Here is a 19,090-nt window from a genome sequence, read left to right as displayed (position 1 = left end):
TAAAATGGGCAAACACTGACTAAATTTATACATAATTATTGTAAAAATGAAGAATTTTCACTGGGAGTTCCTCTTTAAGTGGAAGACAACACCCACAGCTATGATAGCATATGCAAGCATAGTAACGCAACATTATGAGTGTGAACTGCACTGGAGACCAGACATGGCCTTTTTACAAATCTGCATGCCGCTTTTAGAATAATGCGATCAGGTACAACCCCGCACTGTGCACAGAGCCATAGATTTATATGGGCAGTGAATTACCATGCTGAATAAATCTGCCACACAACTGAGCACTGCCCCTTGTGCAGATTCAACAATTACTTGTAATACTGGAAAAATCTACTGTCCACATTGTTTAAGATTCCAGAACCTTGAGACCCTCTGCTTTACATTCACCTTTGCCAGAATATAGAGAGGGGATAAAACATACAGGGGGAATAACACTCTAAATACTAAGAGTGTATCTCACAGAAAAATTGTCAATCTCTACAGCCAGTAAAGGTTTAAGTGCAGGCTTGACAAATCAAACCAAATTCAAACAAATGCCAAACAGATTTGAAACAAATGCAATGCAGATCTGAAACAAATGCAATGCAGATCTAAACAAATGCAATGCAGATCTAAACAAATGCAATGCAGATCTAAACAAATGCAATGCAGATCTAAACAAATGCAATGCAGATCTAAACAAATGCAATGCAGATCTAAACAAATGCAATGCAGATCTAAACAAATGCTATGCAGATCTAAACAAATGCTATGCAGATCTGAACCAAAAGTAATGCAGATCAGACAAATGCAATGCAGATCAGACAAATGCAATGCAGATCTGAAACAAATGATCTGAAACAAATGCACAATAGATCTGAAACAAATGCACAATAGATCTGAACAAGTTTGAAACAAGGAACTCCTTGAAACTACCCAGAGATTCACTTCCTGAAAATTTCCATAGATTGTCAATCACCATCGCTGCAGTTCAGGCTTGACCAATCATCTTATTATAACCCTGGGGAAGCCTATTGCTGCAATGGCAACAATTCACCTTCACCTCCTGCTTTGCACCCACTGCTAGATTGCATGGACACAGAGGACAAGAGAAAGTATAACTTATACCAGGGAAACATCACTCTAAAATCAACCATATGAGTGCACATCCCTGCAACGATTGTCGGTCTCTGCAGCTAGCATAGGTTTACTGCAGGCCTGACCAATCAACTGGGAAGCAAATAACTCCTTGCAACTATCATTACCCTGCAAGTTTCCAATAGCTTACTAGATTATAGAGGAAACAAGAGAGAGGGTAAAAACACACATGTGAACTATATGAGTGAATATCCCAGCTGCTGGAACAAGCTTGGAAGCTCTTGTCTGTGATCCCATCTTTCCAGCATTGGGGAGAACGTCAGGAACAGTACCATTTCTTATGCTGTCTAGTTCTACTATATTGGACTCCCCCACCAGCACCAGTCTCCCGGCCATGGCTTGTGGCCCAGGGATTTCATGCATGAGCAGTGCTGCCAAAAGGCCACCAATCCGGCGAAATAAACTCAGCAGCTATTCCTCTTGGGTGTTTCCAGGACGGAAACCAAGTTAAAACTGAGGAACCAGGGGAGGGTGCTTGATAACCCTCAAATAATAGCTGGTATAAAGACATTATAACAGAAGACCCATACCAGAGAGGGAGTGGAGCTTGTCTCCTCAGAACCCTGGGAGCAAGAGCCTGCGGACGCTTCAATGGTCAGCATACACAAGACTGACCAGGATGCACAACCCTTGAATAGGTCACCTGAAGGTTTCCGCTCAAACATAATGAAAAGGTTTGCTTTACCTTAGAAATCCACCGCCTTACCGAGCAGACTAGCTCAATCAGCGGCTAAATGCGGCGAGATGTCCGCTGGGATGCACGCCGAGCCATGGAAAGCATTCTACTTCCTCCTTGGTCACGTAATGCGGAAATCACATGTCCCCCTGCGCGCGTCCTCCAGCGGAAGCCGCTCCGGCGTGTAACACAGACTGGGGGAGAAGCCGATGCAGACATCAAGCACCCGCGCTGGCTCGCCTGACCAGCGCTGACATAGGGGACACTTGTATGCCGCGGCTCCTGAAATTTATCATGGTTGGCCAGCTCTCCCCACACAACCAGCATCCTGCTGGACAGGAAAACAACTGATGAGGGTAAGGGAATGCTGCCTTATGTAGTGTGCCTGCCTAATCAATTATGTTAATTCTTTTAACTAGTATCCTGTCCAGTTGGAAATGGAGGGAGACAAGTCTCAGGGTTGCTGTCCTGAGACGTCCTGGAAATTTTTTTCCCCCCCCCCCATATACATACGTTACAACAAAAGTTGCAGTTGTATTGCCATTCTCTTCCTGCCAGTTACACGAACAGAATGTGCGGCAAACTCCTTGTCCCCTTGTGCAAGCCGATCAATACCAGATTGGAATTGGCATGATCTAGCCCTTATGACAAACACCTCCTTTCCCTTTCCTCCACTAGAACAAGTATATTCATTACCCATCTACACCCCCCCCCCCCCCCCCCCCCGCCCTTCCCGAAAGCAAAAATTCAGCCATTTCCTTACTCCCTTCAGCTTCCGCAATTTTCTCCTTTCAGCGCTCCTTCCATTCATTCGCCTATAACTTTAATCATTACTTATCACAATAGAATGCTCTATATCTTGTTTTTTTCACCACCAATTAGGCTTTCTTTAGGTGGGACACTATGCCAAGATTTTATTCTAAATGTGTTTTAATGGGAAAATAGGAAAACATTTGAAAAAAAAACAAAAACATTTTTCAGTTTTCCGCCATTGTAGTTTTTAAATAATGCATGCTACTATAATTAAAATCCATGTAACTTATATGCCCATTTGTCCCAGTTATTACACCGTTTAAATTATGTCCCTACCACAATGTTTGGCGCCAATATTTTATTTGCAAATAAAGGTGCTTTTTTCAGTTTTGCGTCTATCCCTAATTACAAGCCCATAATTTATAAAGTAACAGTGTTATACCCTCTTGATATAAATATTTAAAGATTTCAGTCCCTAAGGTAACTAATTTTTTTTTTTATTGTAATTTTTTTAAATGCATTTTAATATTACAAAAATTAAATATTGGTAACAATTGGGGAGTGTGGGAGTTAATGAGTTAAAATTAATAGTGTAAATAATGTATGTGAAAAATGTTTTTGGGTGTAGTATTACTTTTTGGCCATAAGATGGCCACATTTTTTTTTCAGGCGCCCTACAAGCGTCGGAAGGACACTTGCAGGAAGGGAGGCTGGGAAACTGAGTTTTTTCACAATGGTCGCGCTTCTCCTATGTTGCTGTCACTTACAGTAGGTAGTAGAATTCTGACAGAAGTGACAGGTTTTGGACCATTTCATCTCTTCATAGGGGATTCTCAGGGATTTATTTATTTTCAAAAGCACTTAGTGAATGGCAGTTGCTCTGTCCAACTGACAAAAAAAAAAAAAAACTTTGTAGTGAGCAGGGAAGCTGGCCAGCATCATTGTTTAAATCCTTTTTAGGGATTATCTTTTTAAAGAATATACCGTACTTTTCGCTGTATAAGACGCACTTTTTCTCCCCAAAAAATGGGGAGAAAAAATCCCTGCGTCTTATACGGCAAAGGCAGGGAATCCCCGACTTACGAACGCCCGCCGATACGAAACGCGACCCGCCGGCACATCGGGAATTCCCTGCCTGTGTGTGTACACTGTGCCTGCTGACATGTGCCGCTGCCCTCTCCCCATAGCTGCTCTAAGTGTCCAGCCGCATGTCCCCCGCTAGCGTATAGGATGCCCGATCCCCCGTGTTCCTCATCTTCCTCCCCCTTGCTCTAGTGATCGTCACGTGACGATCACTAGAGCAAGATGCGCGGCTGTGAGGCAGGTCTCCAATCCTAACGGGCATGGCGGAAAGGGAAGCCCGCTACAGATTAACACCCGGGGGGGCCAGCAATCGCCAGGAGGAGGAAGATGAGGAACACAGGGGGAATCGGGCATCTTATACACTAGCGGAGAGGTAAGCCCGCTACAGATTAACACCCAGGGGGGCCAGCAATCGCCAGGGGAAGGAAGATGAGGAACACGGGGATCGGGCATTCTATACACTAGCGGGGGACATGCGGCTGGACACTTAAAGCAGCTATGAGGAGAGGGCAGCGGCACATACAGGTATCAGCAGGCACAGTATACACACACAGGTGGAGGACACAGAAGACACATGAGGCAGGTATGGGGGTCACATAGAGGACACATAGGGCAGGTATGGGGGTCACATGGGGCAGGCATGGGTGACACAGAGGACACATGGGGCAGGCATAGGGGACACAGAGGACACATGGGGCAGGCATAGGGGACACAGAGGACACATGGGAACACAGAGGACACTTAGGGCAGACATGGGGAACACAATGGTGGGGACACAGGAGGACACCATTTGGGGGCGAACATGTACAAGACGCTCTTGGAATATAGGTGGACCAGGTTTAGGTTTTATTTTTTTTTCTCTGGTTTTTGCCCTCTAAACCTGGGTGCGTCTTATATTCCGGAGCGTCTTATACGGCGCGAAATACGGGTAAGCCTTGCTGAGAATTCATTACGAAGAGATGGACTAGTCTAAAACCTGTCGCTTCTGTCAGATTTCTACTACCTACTGTAAGTGACAGCAACATAGGAGAAAAGTAATTTATAGCTCATTTTACTCTGGGGAAAAAATGTACTTGTTTGTTTGCACATATTTTAAATTTTACAATTTTACAGGTTTTGGACTAGTCCACCTCTTCATAGGGGATTCTCAGCAAGGCTTTTATTCTTTATAAAGATATTACCTAAAAAGGATTTAAACAATGATGCTGGCCAGCTTCCCTGCTCGCTACACAGTTTTATGGCAGTAGGACGGAGCAAATCCCATTCACTAAGTGCTTTTGAAAATAAATAAATAGATCCCTGAGAATCCCCTATGAAGACATGGACTAGTCCAAAATCTGTTGCTTCTGTCAGATCTCTATTACCTACTGTAAGTGACAACAAAATAGGAGAAAGGTAATTTATGGCTCATTTTACTCTGGGGAAAAAAAAAATACATTTACTTATTTGTATATGTTTGCACATATTTTAAATTTTAAAATTTTTCGCCATAGTGCCCCTTTAAAGTAAACCCCAGCCAAACCTCAGTCAAAAATAAAAAAATATACTTTCCTTAGTAAAAGGAAAGTCTCTGGATCCTCCAGAGGCTTCCTGTGTTCTCCTCACCCCTACTTTGTACTAGCGATTTGCCGATCACTGGCAATGGGCAATGTCTAATTATGGCAGCATTCACACTGCAGTGTTTGTAATCCCAAAAGCACTGCATGTGGCGGTGTACAAGAGATTGTGAAAAATCGGCAGAGATAAAAAAAAAAAAAAAAAAAAAGACTACATTGCACTAACATATGTAATTATGCACGTAAAGTACCTGTCTTCATGAATCCTGGATGCTCAGGTATATTAGAAGAGTTCAGTAGTTTTACAGCTTTTCGATAGTTGCCCCTGAGGTATTCAAAATTACTCTTCAAGAATAAGGAAGATGTGGACTGTAAAATAAGAGATTTTACAAAAAAACAAAACAAGTTTAGTTTTAAGTATTCTTAAACACAATGTGGATAAAATTAGCATCCCAATTATAGCATTGCAACATCCAATGTGGTATCCTATGCATAGCCCAGAAAATATGTTTTAAGTAAACCGAGTATTAATAAAACTATAAACCATTATGCCATGTAAAAGTTTAATGCTAACTAAAGCTCTTACTGCTCTAACTTAAAGTACATCTGAAACCAGTGTAATTGCATGATTTATACTTGCCTATGGCTTCCTCCAGCCTCATGAGTACAGTACCGGGGAGGGCTCCACCGCTGTCCTTCCCCAGCCGATCCATTCTCCCATTCTGAGCACTTAGTTTGGCCAGTCATGCTCTTCTGCACATGTGCAGCCTAGGTGTGCTCACGTCCAGTAATGGTCCCTTGACTGGGAGCATTCTTGGCCTACGCCATAGTACTGGGCAACATAAACGAGCTCAGAGAGGGAGAACAAAGGGGCCGGGGAAAATAGCAATGGACCTCATGTGTTTGAGAAAGCCCCAGGTAAGTATTACTGATGCAATTACACTGGTCTCAGGTTTCCTTTAAGCAAGGTACACACAAGATAAAAGTCTTTGGAAAATGAAAGATCAAAGATTATTTTTATTTTTTTTTAATAAAAAGCGCCCTCAAGATTTATCTCCCCATATTTCAGATTGCTTAGGGTGGATCTGGTGTACAGGTGTTTTGTTAAAAAAAAAAAAAGTGTATGAGATCTCCAAATTTCATAATTTTTGTGTTGTGTGCATGTGTGAAAAAGAAGGTAGTAAATGGATTACGAAAGCATTTTTTTGGGGGTCTTCTGCACGTGCATCTTTAGAACGATCTGTCTTTCAAACCTTCCTGAACAAACCTATGCAGCAGATTGATTCCTCAGCTTGGAAAGATTATCTGATGTGTGTACTCAGCTTCACACTTGCGTTAGAGAACAGTTCACTCTCTTAAGAGGCCCACACACTGGTCTATTTCAGCAATCGATCGATTCGATAGATCGCAAATGGATGCACGGTCGAACGGACAATTGATCTCGATCGATTTGATCTGACAGGATGGAAAATCTAGGTCGATCTGCTGCTGGCAGCAGATCGATGGCCCATAGATTTTGCATTGGATGCAATGGTGCAGTAATGCCTTTAGATCGATTTTCAATAGATTTCATTATGAAATCTATTTGAAATCTGTTCCTAGTGTGTGGCACACAGATAGATTCCTATCAGATCCGACCTGACAGGCACCTGACAGATCTATCTGATGGTCGAATGTGCTGCAAATCTATCAGTGTATGGCCACCCTTAGAAAAGAATATTGGTAGCGTTCCATGTATTTTCTGACATTGGATCAATTAAAAGGTGAGAAGATGGAGGCTGACATTTTCACCTTTTAAACAATGCAAATTGCTTGGCTGTACTGCTGATACAGTATCTCTAATACTTTCAGCCACAGACCCTGAACAAGCATGCAAGGTGCTTTGACTGAAGTCCAACTAGATTAGCTGCATGCTTGTTTCAGGTGTGTGGGTCAGTCACTACTGAAGCCAAAGAGATCTGTAGGCCAGCCAGGTGACTAGTATTGTTTAAAAGAAAATAAACATGGTAGCCTCCATTTTCATCTCACTTCAAGGTCCCTTTAAACAAGGACAAATTACGAAGAGCCCTAATGTTACTGTATTTTGCAGATCATACGACGCACTTTTTCTCCACCTAAAGATGGGGAGAAAAAGTTGCTTCGTCTTATGTACCAAATACAGGGAGTCCTCCGACCTACAAACGCCCACAGAAATAAATGGCCGCAGACCTGTTGCGGACTCCCTGCACTGTGCTCCTCGATGCAGAGCAACATGCACTCTACCAATTAGTGAAAGACTCATTTTTAGGACACAGAAAAACCTGAACAAAAAAATAAGGTTGCGCTTTAAAGCTGGCTATAATGGTAATAATATAACAATAAACCATATTCAAATTAATGGATGCTCTTCACACTCCTATCCTTTCATGAAATGAAGCAAAGCATTAAAAAAAAAAAAAAAAAAAAAAAAAAAGTGTAAATGTTCCATAATTGTCAAAAAGAAAAAAAAAATTCTTACATTTCCTGATGTGTTCATGACAGACTTGATCTCTCTCTTGCATGCTTTTAGTGACTTCATTTGAATGTAGGCCCTTACTTTGTACTGGAAAAGAAGCAGGCAGAATGAGATTAGGAGCAAACCAAACACAACACTCAGACACTAAAAAGAAGTCTAGTGACCCATGTCAGATAAATTATAATGAATACTGTTAGGCCTGGAACCCACTGAAATCCGCAAACGCAACCGCTAGCGTTTTGCCTGAGCGGTTTGCAAGCGGATTCATGCGAGTTTTCGGTCGCGTTTTGCAACAGTGTATTTTTTTCCTCAGCGGTTGTGTAGCGTTTTGCGTTTCGTTTTTATCCTGATTGGTCCTGTGAATTATTTTTAATTTTGTTACAGTGTGCTGAACCGCAAAACGCTAGCAAAACCGCTCAGTTTAGGTTTTGCTGAGCGTTTCTGCTAGCGTTTCAATACTTTACATTGAAGCGCTAACGCTCCCAAAATGCTGCAGGTCCTGCGTTTGCGTTTCTGGGAAACGCAAACGCTCCTGTGGAAGTTGCACCATCCATTATCAGCTGAGCGTTTTGGCAAAACGCTAGCGTATCGCAGCGCTGCCAAAATGCTAAAAAAAAACGCTCTTGTGGGTTCCAGCCCTTAAAGTGTAAAAGCTCTAAAGCTGTATTCCCAATATTGCGGAAAAGTGAAATTTTTTTGTCCATTTTACTGCAGCGGAACATTTACAGTTGATGGGTGCTACTCTAGAAATAGGACCTAATCACATTTGTCAGTCTGAAACAGATCAGCGATCTCTATCAGTTAGTACTGTTTACTGTACATTACTATGTCAGCGCATACTTATAGGACAGAAGAAGGATTTGCAAATCATTGAGGCCAGGAAGTTTCAGCGTACAGGCTGTCCAAACAAAGGCCTGGAGTACACACTAGTGTTCAGGATATTGTATCCTCCGATATTATTAAGATCTGCATTGCACAACACAGTATATTTCAGTTTCTGTAGTAACTCTGATATGTTCCAGCTTCCCATCCATCTATAGTGTACTCCAGCGTTACAGAATCTCCTGCAGTGTGGGTCTGATATTACGCAGCTTATAGTCTCCCTTTCCTGCCCTCCCTCTCAATACATAGTGTGTGGAATGGCCCTTATGTAAGCTCTGCATCTCACTGGAAAAGTTGACAAGTATTTTAACTTTCAGCAAAAACAAAAAAAAATAAATAAATAAATTGTACAGTTAATATACTGTAGGACTAAAAACTAAAGAGATTTTTGATAATACATTTATTGTTAGTTTACAAAAGTATTCTCCTTTTCACAGCATTTGGCAACCACAATTTGTACCTGGTGTATCTTAGATTTGGCAGCTTCTAACTGTGGCCCTCCTTCAGTTTTCACATTAAAGGCTTCTTTGTTGGTAGTATTGTTTGCCTGTAAAGATAATGAACAATTATGTAACTTTAATAGCAAGCTAACCCTATCACATTCCACAGTGAAGGTCTATCAGTAAACAATGCAATAAATGGGTTGGAACACCTGACTACACTGAACATCTAGGCTCGGATACACTTACCAAATTTATGATCACACAATATGGAGTTTACAAGACGAAAAAGAAATAAAAATTGTAAATTGTTAACAACATACCTAATGTGTTTCATGACTCAAGGCCGTGTGTGTAAGGTGTGTAAGAACACCACATCCAGCAATGTAAAGAGACAATGAAGCAAGAACCCCCCCCCCCCCCTAAAAAAAAAAAAACATGATATAATTCTATGTGTAGTACGGATAATTAATAGAACATCGGTAGCAAAGAAGAGAGTCATTTTCAGTTATATAGCTTTTTTTTTTATAACATGGCACCATTCTCTAATATGTGCAGTTTTCACACTACACCCAGCATTTTTAAATGGGTTTCACAGAGCAGAGCTAATGTCCTTTTCAAATTCCCTCTGCAGGAAAACCATAAAACAAGAAACAATGAGAGACAGTCAAGATAAAAACTTCAAAAGCTGTCTACAACTTTTTAAGTAGCAGAGCACAAGTGAAGCGCTTTTGCATAGATAACTGAAGTTTAACTCTTCCTGTACTGGAAACAATATCAGACTCGCATCTGTGCTACTAAGGTTTTATTTCTTAGCTGTACTACACATAGAATTCATTCCATCATAAGTTTATTTTCACTTCAGATTCCCTTTAACTGTGGAAGCAGAGTAGAGCACCAAATGGCAATGGCAATTAATTTCATACTCCAGGGACTTGATGGGTTTCAGTAGAAACCAAACAGTGATAGTAGGCAGTGGAGCTATTTTACAGAAATTCCCTACTTTAAAGGACAATTGTATCGAGAAGGATATGGAAGCTACCATATTTGTTACTTTTAAAAATAATACCAGTTGCCTGGCTACCCTGCTGATCCTTTACCTTTAATACTTTTAGCCATAGACACTGAACAAACATGCAGCATATAAGGCGTTTCTGACATTGTCAGATCTGCAAAGTGGGGTGTGCGTAATTATTCAGCCCCCTTTGGTCTGAGTGCAGTCAGTTGCCCATAGACATTACCTGATGAGTGCTAATGACTAAGTAGAGTGCACCGGTGTGTAATCTAATGTCAGTACAAATACAGCTGCTCTGTGACGGCCTCAGGAGGTTGTCTAAGAGAATCTTGGGAGCAACAACACCATGAAGTCCAAAGAACACACCAGACAGGTCAGGGATAAAGTTATTGAGAAATTTAAAGCAGGCTTAGGCTATGGCACAACTGTAAACCTACCAAGACAAGGCCGTTCACCTAAACTCACAGGCCGAACAAGATGAACGCTAATCAGAAATGCAGTCAAGAGGCCCATGGTGACTCTGGACGAGCTGCATAGATCTACAGCTCAGGTGGGGGAATCTGTCCATAGGACAACTATTAGTTGTGCACTGCAGAAAGTTGGCTCTTATGGAAGAGAGTGACAAGAAAGCCATTGTTAACAGAAAAGCATAAGAAGTCCCGTTTGCAGTTTGCTACAAGCCATGTGGGGGACACAGCAAACATGTGGAAGAAGGTGCTCTGGTCGGATGAGACCAAAACGGAACTTTTTGGCCAAAATGCAAAACGCTATGTGCGGCAGAAAACTAACACTGCACATCACTCTGAACACACCCTCCCGACTGTCAAATATGGTGGTGGCAGCATCATGCTCTGGGGGTGCTTCTCTTCAGCAGGGACAGGGAAGCTGGTCAAAGTTAATAGGAAGGTGGATGGAGCCAAATACAGGGCAATCTTGGAAGAAAACCTCTTGGAGTCTGCAAAAAAGACTTGAGACTGGGGCGGAGGTTCACCTTCCAGCAGGACAACGACCCCAAACAAAGCCAGGGCAACAATGGATTGGTTTAAAACAAAAACATATCCATGTGTTAGAATGGCCCAGTCAAAGTCCAGATCTAAATCCAATCAAGAATCTGTGGCAAGATCTGAAAACTGCTGTTCACAAACGTTGTCCATCTAATCTGACTGAGCTGGAGCTGTTTCGCACAGAAGAATGGGCAAGGATTTCAGTCTCTAGATGTGAAAAGCTGGTAGAGACATACCCTAAAAGACTGGCAGCTGTAATTGCAGCAAAAGGTGGTTCTTCAAAGTATTGACTTAGGGGGCTGAATAATTACGCACACCCCACTTTGCAGTTATTTGTAAAAAATTTACGATTTTTGTTCCACTTCTCACGTGTACACCACTTTGTATTGGTCTTTCACGTGGAATTCCAATAAAATTGATTCATGTTTGTGGCAGTAATGTGACAAAATGTGGAAAACTTCAAGGGGGCCGAATACTTTTGCAAGCCACTGTATACAGAGTTCCCTCCCCTGGCTTGAGTGCTGCTGTACACCTAGGTAATGCTCTGCCCACACTAGAAGATTGTGTGCATACGATCAGATGCAATCTCAGGTAAATCTAGAAGAATATTCCTCTCACTTGCTGCATTCCAAAGCCAACCATAGCTGGATCTAATGAAAACAATTCAATGGTACCAAAATGTAAAATGCTGTCCTGTCCTTTAAAAGTATGTACAGCATTTATTGAAGCAAACAGCTTTATAACAAGGTTGTTACTAGGCAGCCCCAAATTCATGCAATGACATACCTCATTATTTTTGCCATTTTTATTATTGCCGCTGCCTTGCAAGATCATTTTCTCCAGCACTACCAATAGATGTAGGGCTTTTTCAGTCTGGTATGTTAAAAGATACAAGTCAACCAGCAAAAAACAGACAGCGTGGGCAAACTTTTCTTCTGGAAAAAAACAAGAAAAAAAAAAAAAAAAAAAAAAAACGACATGAGATCGTATATTACCCTGAAAAACAACATTAATATACTGTATAATTACATTGATGAGCTGTAGGTGTAAAAATACTAAAAAGGGGGCTAAACTAAGAGGGGATCTCCATCTATCCGATAAAAAAAAAAAATTAAAATGCACCTTTGATAAATATAATGAAAATGTGCTGTTGCACTTACATATTCCATATAGCACTAAGCCCAAAGAGAACCAATGTGGGTTTGTAAAATCATAATAGGACACAGGGGCATTTTCTGTATACAATGACCTGCCTCTGTGTCCTTCCATTGTGCTTCCAGCTCGGCTCTGCTGTCCCCCATTTAAAAAATAAAAATAAAAAAAAAATGCCAGGCTAGCGACACACAGATCGACGCTAGCCTGTTTTTTTATCTTAGCCTGTCAGGCACCGTCGCTCCGCCACCTCCTGTTTTACACGCCTACCCCGCCCCTTCTCTACTCGCCTCTGTAAGCTTCCTCCAATCGGCTTACGGAGGCGGGGAGGGAAGGGACACATGCGGGGGAGCCATGTAATACAGGAGGCGGGGAAGCAGCGGTGACTGACGTTTTTATTTTTTTTAACGGGGGACAGAAGAGCCCAGGCGGCGGGGGTTGCTGGAGCCAAAAAAGGACGGACACAGAAGCAGGTTAATTGTACACAGAACATCCCTCTGTGTCCTATTACAATTTGACAAGCCCACCTCAGGTTCTCTTTAAAAGAACAGCCACTGGAAGCCGGAGGTAAAGCACTGCAGCAGTGTGTTACTATAACACAATGCTAATATCGCACTGCAAATGTTGCATGGCCTTAAAGAGGAACTGTAACCAAGGATTGAACTTCATTGCAATCAGTAGCCGATACCCCTTTTCCCATGAGAAATTTTTACCTTTTTTCTAAACAGATCATCAGGGGAGCTCTGTATGGTTGATATTGTGGTGAAACCCCTCCTACAGTGTGATGTCAGCACCTAGGTACTGACATCACACTGTGGGAGTCTTGTTGCATTGTGGGAAATAACAGCTTATTCAACTGCCAAACAACTAGCATTTCCTTCCATAGACATCACCTGCCAGCAGTAAAGATGTCGCCATGTGATAAATGTCAGAATGTAGATCAGGGAGTGGCAAGATTTTACAATGGGCAAATACTGACTAAAAGTTTATAGATTATTATTGTAAAAATTAAGCACTTTTCATTGTCATTTTCACTGCAATTCCTCTTTAACATTGCAGTGCGATAAACAGCAGTATGTGACTTTGTAATTTATTTAGTCAAGGTTTCCTCATTGTAAAATTTATAATTTTGGCGCTTTATAAATCAATAACTAAACAGCTTAGGCTAAACCAATGGGAGGGCAGGGTTACATACTAAATATTCCAAAGAAGAGTATGCAAGTGTAGCAGCACAACTTGTTAATTTATTAAAGATTCTGCACCCTCACTGGACAGTTTTCTTGCTTGATCTCCAGCACCCGAGTCCCATGGTTTGCCGCGGATGCTGTGGAGGCCAAGACCATTTGTTTTTACTTATTCGAATGGTCTGTCAGCTTGTTTATGAAGACATATGCAGGCTATAAACCTTTTCACTTGCATCCTGCAGTATGGATCATTACCAATATTGTTTTCATGGCTTTATGTGATTAACGTTTTACTAAAGAGAAACAAATTCTATTATATTTTAAGGCTGCAAATTCTGAAAATCAAAAATGACAAATCTAAAAACTAACTTCCAGCTAGGAGCAAACTTGATACAAGCTTCTTTGTCAATGGCATTAAATGGTTGATTTCATGTATATTTAGAATGTTTAGTGGGCTTAAAGGGAACCAGAAGACAAAGGCTGACATTTTCTTTAAAGTGGAACTGAAGTAAGAGGTATACGGAGACTGCCATATTTATTTCCTTTTAATCAATACCAGTTGCCTGGTAGCCCTGCTGGTCTATTTCTCTGCAGTAGTATCTGCATAACACCAGAAACAAGCATGCAGCTAGTCTGGTCAGATCTGACTTTAAAGTCTGAAATACCTGATCTGCTGCATGCTTGTTCAGGGGCTATGGCTCCTATCACAGTGAGTGAGGTGAGCTTCCTTGACACAGTTGTAAGACTATCCAATGGTGGGTTGAGCACAGACTTATACATTAAAGGGACTCCGAGCTCATCTAAAAAATTAAAGTTGTACTCACCCGGGGCTTTTTCCAGCCCAGTGCTGGTCGGGAGGTCCCACGACGGCGTCCTGGCTCCTCTCCTACTCCCCGCACCGGAATGGCTGACAGGCCGCAGCCCGGGCGACACTCGGCGGAGTGTCGGGCTGCTCCTTCCGCGTACGTCGTCACACGCCGGCCGCCTCGTGTCATAACGGCGTCCGGCGTGGCAGTACCGCGCATGCGCGCTTTAATTGCGCATGCACGGTACATTCACGCCGGCCGCCGTGATGACGTGAGGCGGCCGGCGTGTGACGTCAGCCGCGTCATACGCGGAAGGAGCAGCCCGACACTCAGCCGAGTGTCGCCCAGGCTGCAGCCTGTAAGCCATTCCGGAGCGGGGAGTAGGAGAGGAACCAGGACGCCGTCGTGGGACCTCCCGACCAGCATTGGGCTGGAAAAAGCCCCGGGTGAGTACAACTTATTTTTTAGATGAGCTCGGAGTCCCTTTAAGCCCACGGACGTCAATTCTACATTGTGTTACGCTAGCTTTCACCCCCCTGCCAAAATTCTATCTATCCCCAATAGTCAATTTCAACGTATTAGTCGTATTGTGGATAATCCTCAATTAAGAGAACAAAGATTGGATGAGATGGAGAATAGATTTATACAGAGACAATATCCTCGGCAATTGTTGGGTAGAGCCAGACGTAAGTTAGAGGAAGACAGGTCTGATAATGTGAATAGAAGAGGCCACAATAAAATACTTCCCTTTGTTTCACAATATAATATACATAGCAATAGAATTGCAGACGTTATACGGCGCAATTGGAACATACTAAAAAATGTTTTACCTAATGTAACAGAATTCCAGAACCCCCCTCGTTTTCTTACAAAACAAGCACCAACGCTTAGAGACAGATTAGTGAGGGCAGACCTGGGTGCAGGTCGTGCCCGGCGACCTGTCTCTAATCGTCCTAATGGCACATATCCCTGCATGAATTGTGTTAACTGTAACAGTATAATTAGAGGTCCAGTAGTGAGACATCCTCATTTAGGTACATCATTTAAGATCCAGGGTCAATTTGATTGCAACTCTAGTTATGTTATCTATGCATTGAAGTGTCCTTGTGGACTTTTATATATTGGCCAGACCACCCAGCCCATGAAGGTTAGGTTAGCTTCCCATAAGAGTACCATTAGAAACAAAAATAGTGAATTACCTGTCCCTAATAATTTTTTACAAGCTGGGCATACTGTAAGTCAGCTACGGTTTCAAATCTTAGAACAGATGCCAGTACCTAGAAGGGGTGGTAATAGAATTAAGAAAATGCTATATAGAGAAGCAGTATGGATTAAAGAATTAGACACGATTGAACCACGCGGTATGAATAGAGAGTATGACATGCAGCCTCTTTTATAAGATATAACTGTTCTGTAACTTTATTGCTTTACCGTGTTATGTATACTTTATTATTGGTTAGCCTGCTTTAGGCTCGTCCTGTGTATTGCGCGGAGGGGCGGGATGGATGATGTATCGCAGCAACTGACTGCAAGCACATGGGCGGTTTGTTTATCTTCCGCCCATGTGACTTGCTGACGCCAGAGCGGGCGGCGTTCTCCGCCGCTCTCCCAGACTGTAGAGGTTTCCCATCAGGTCCGCCTCTGTTAAGGGGCGTGACCGTAATGACGGCTGCCATCACCTCACAGCCCATTGGTCGGCGTCCTTGGTCTGATGTTGCGGTGCTGCGTCCGTCCATGTTCACCGTTCTTGCGCAGGACAAGCTTCCTGGATTCTGCGCACATCTACATATTAGTAATACAAGTTCCCCATCAGGTCCGCCTGAGTAGAGGTAAGGGGATTGGTCGCCATGGGCACTAGGTGGATGTGTTTGGTTAAGCTCCATGTACTTGTATGTATATAAAGCAGTATGTGATTGTAGGTTATTTGACACTGACACTGGCTTGAGAAAGGAGGGGGTCCCCTCCGAAACGTTGCTACTTCATGTCAATGTGTCTTTTATAAATAAAAGAGCATATATACTACTTGATGGCAAGTACTTGTCTTCACATTTTGCTATTGAAGCTTGGAACCAGGAGTGCTGCCTGATCCTTTGACCGAGGCACATCAGCTGCTATATAACAGGTGTGCTGTCTACCAGTATTTATCCTACATACATATACCAGTAATATTTAAAATACATCTTTGGAACAACTATTTTATGGCCCCTGTTTTGGTTGAATAGTTACAGACTTCCATCAAATGAAAGATAATAAAATACAGATTTAATAAAATCAGAATGTAATCAAATTAGTTTACGATTTGTAAAATTAAAAGAAATTTGTCTAAAACAGTGACAAACCTACAGAGGATAGTGATCACACTTTTGCAGGAACTCACACCGGACTTCCCATAAAATGCCTGGAGATGGAGAGCGTACAAGGCCCCTTACCAGACACACTTCAGATGGGCAACCCAGGGACATAAATAGCAACATTTCTTTATTATCACACAAAGGAGCAAATCCTAGAAGCTGCTAGAAAAAAGCTGAACCTAATGTTTAAGGTATAGATTTCAAATATATAATGATATGCAACCTAGCAAAACCTAGGTTGCTCAAGTCATGTCTCAAGATTCTTATAAAGTTTGCCATCACTGTGGCTGTTCATTTTCACCTATAGACACCACCAAGTAGAGTTGCAGAACAACCTGAACAGCCTGAGAACCCAAATGAGCAGAGATCTGAGAAGCAAGCAACCCTCAGCCCTACGCCACTTGCCATCTCAATCTTCCCAGCAAGTTACCAGAGTAGGCTGGGAAAATGTTATTAAAATTCATCCCAATTTGTGATGAGCAAAAACTACACTTTGGTAATCATAAGTACTTGTTGAATGGTTTATTTAAAAATAAACCAGGCCAGTAAACCACGCAACCTTCACCCCACCCCACTATTGACAGTTGTTTTACTCCCCTGGAAATCTATGCAAGATGGGAGTACTAATCCCCCGGATACAGATAATGCTATGTACAGGTAGTCCCCGACTTACGAACGCCCGAATTACGAATGACCCGGCGATATGAACGGCGTGGATTCTGTGTTTCCATAGGAACAAGTCAAAAAAATTCAAATTGGACTTATAGTTTGAGAAAAATCGATTTTAAAAAATTCAAAAGAAAAAAAAATGGCTTTTAAACTTGTATAAGCAGGTACAGGGGACAGAGATGGCAGTGTTCAGACTTAAGAATGGATTCAGGTTAAGAACAAACCTACAGTCCCTATCTCATTCATTAACCGGGGACTACCTGTATTGAGTGTGCTGCTGCCTGCCACAGACAAGCGAACTCCCTGGCCTAATACTGTTCCTATGAGCTATGGCCACTAGGGAAAATATACGCTGTACATCAAGCATAAATGCAATTCAATATTTTCATAACTCTCCCCTCCCATTTGAGGGTGCTCAAGTATCGCTCAGAAATTAACAAATTCGGAAAATGTTATGTTAAAGGGAAGGTTCAGGGAACTCTTGAAAAAAATAAAAATCCCTATCCACTTACCTGGGGCTTTCTCCAGCCCGTGGCAGGCAGGAGGTGCCCTCGCCGCCGCTCCAGAGGCTTCCGGTCGTCTTCGGTGGCCGACCCGACCTGGCCAGGCCGGCTGCCAGGTCGGGCTCTTCTGCGCTCCATGGCCGGGCTCTTCTGCGTCCCACGCGGGCGCGCTGACGTCATCGGACGTCCTCCGGGCTGTACTGCGCAGGCGCAGTAGTTCTGCGCCTGCGTAGTACAGCCCGGAGGACGTCCGATGACGTCAGCGCGCCCGCGTGGGACGCAGAAGAATCCGGCCATGGAGCGCAGAAGAGCCCGACCTGGCAGCCGGCCTGGCCAGGTCGGCCACCGAAGACGACCGGAAGCCTCTGGAGCGGCGGCGAGGGCACCTCCTGCCTGCCACGGGCTGGAGGAAGCCCCAGGTAAGTGGATAGGGATTTTTATTTTTTTCAAGGTTTCCCTGGACCTTCACTTTAATGTATTTCTAGGACATTTAGTTTTTAATCGTTTCCATTGTTCATTATTGTAAGATGAGTAGAGGTCTGTTATGAGTCCGGCAAAAACAGCGCTGGAAATTTGGGTGCACCAGACACAGGCCGCAATAGCTGGCAGACAAATTACATCTTACCCCACAGTCCATGGCGGCCTGGATAATCTAAGGCGGAAGAAAGCATGGCAATGAGGCGAATGCGGCTTGGAACACAACGTGGGACGTGATTGAAGCGCATTGAAACAGAAGGCAGCATGGGTCAGTTAACCCTCACTCACCCGCCCCCTCAAGTGCTGTAATTAACTTTTTGCTTCGGAGTAGTTTCAAGTAGGAAGCCACTCAGAAGCCCACCCTTGCATACCATGACCTATTACTCAAGAAATTTCACGCCATCAAAATGATCTGGTGAATATTTGGAACAGAACTACTGTGGCGGTTACAGAAAGAGAGGCTGTATTAGTAGGGGGAAAAAAGCCTATTTAACTCAGTACGGTTTAGCCTGATCTGGGAGGGCACACAAACTGTGTGTTAGGCTGAAGAAGGTATTGGTCATTTGTGCTGAAAAAAGGCTTCTACAAAAACATTGGGTCACACACACGCACTAGATCAGGGGTGCCCAATAGGTCCATCGTGATCTACCAGTAGATCGCGGCCGCCTATTTGGCAAGTCATTTTAAATTTTGCAGCCGGCAGCTGTCAAATTCTGCTCCCGACCGCTGGCCAATCAGAAAAGGTGGAGAGGAGAGAGGCGGTACAGCGGGAGCGTAGGACGCCGCAACGTCATAGCTGGGGGCGGCGCTGGGTACAATGCATCAACGCACGCTACCCACCGCCCCCTGCGCCCGCAGAAGTGTTCATTCAGCCACCCATCTGCACTCTAGCCAGC

The 19,090-nt window shown here is 43.1% G+C and overlaps 1 protein-coding gene across 4 annotated transcripts in view; it reads right to left on the bottom strand.

The window, feature by feature from the left end:
- Nucleotides 1–19,090, bottom strand: part of CNOT10 (CCR4-NOT transcription complex subunit 10) — a 127,650-nt gene that overhangs the window by 90,357 nt on the left and 18,203 nt on the right. For all 4 annotated transcript variants that reach the window (XM_068236226.1, XM_068236227.1, XM_068236230.1 and 1 more), the window contains 4 exons: nt 11,839–11,987; nt 9,054–9,140; nt 7,715–7,798; nt 5,469–5,586 (listed from right to left, as the gene is read on the bottom strand). In XM_068236226.1, coding sequence (XP_068092327.1) covers nt 5,469–5,586; nt 7,715–7,798; nt 9,054–9,140; nt 11,839–11,987 — 438 coding nt within the window. The remainder of the gene's footprint in view (nt 1–5,468; nt 5,587–7,714; nt 7,799–9,053; nt 9,141–11,838; nt 11,988–19,090) is intronic.

This window comes from Hyperolius riggenbachi, chromosome 5, assembly GCF_040937935.1.
Source record: "Hyperolius riggenbachi isolate aHypRig1 chromosome 5, aHypRig1.pri, whole genome shotgun sequence".
Lineage (NCBI taxonomy): Eukaryota > Metazoa > Chordata > Amphibia > Anura > Hyperoliidae > Hyperolius > Hyperolius riggenbachi.
This window is presented reverse-complemented; position numbering and strand designations above follow the sequence as displayed.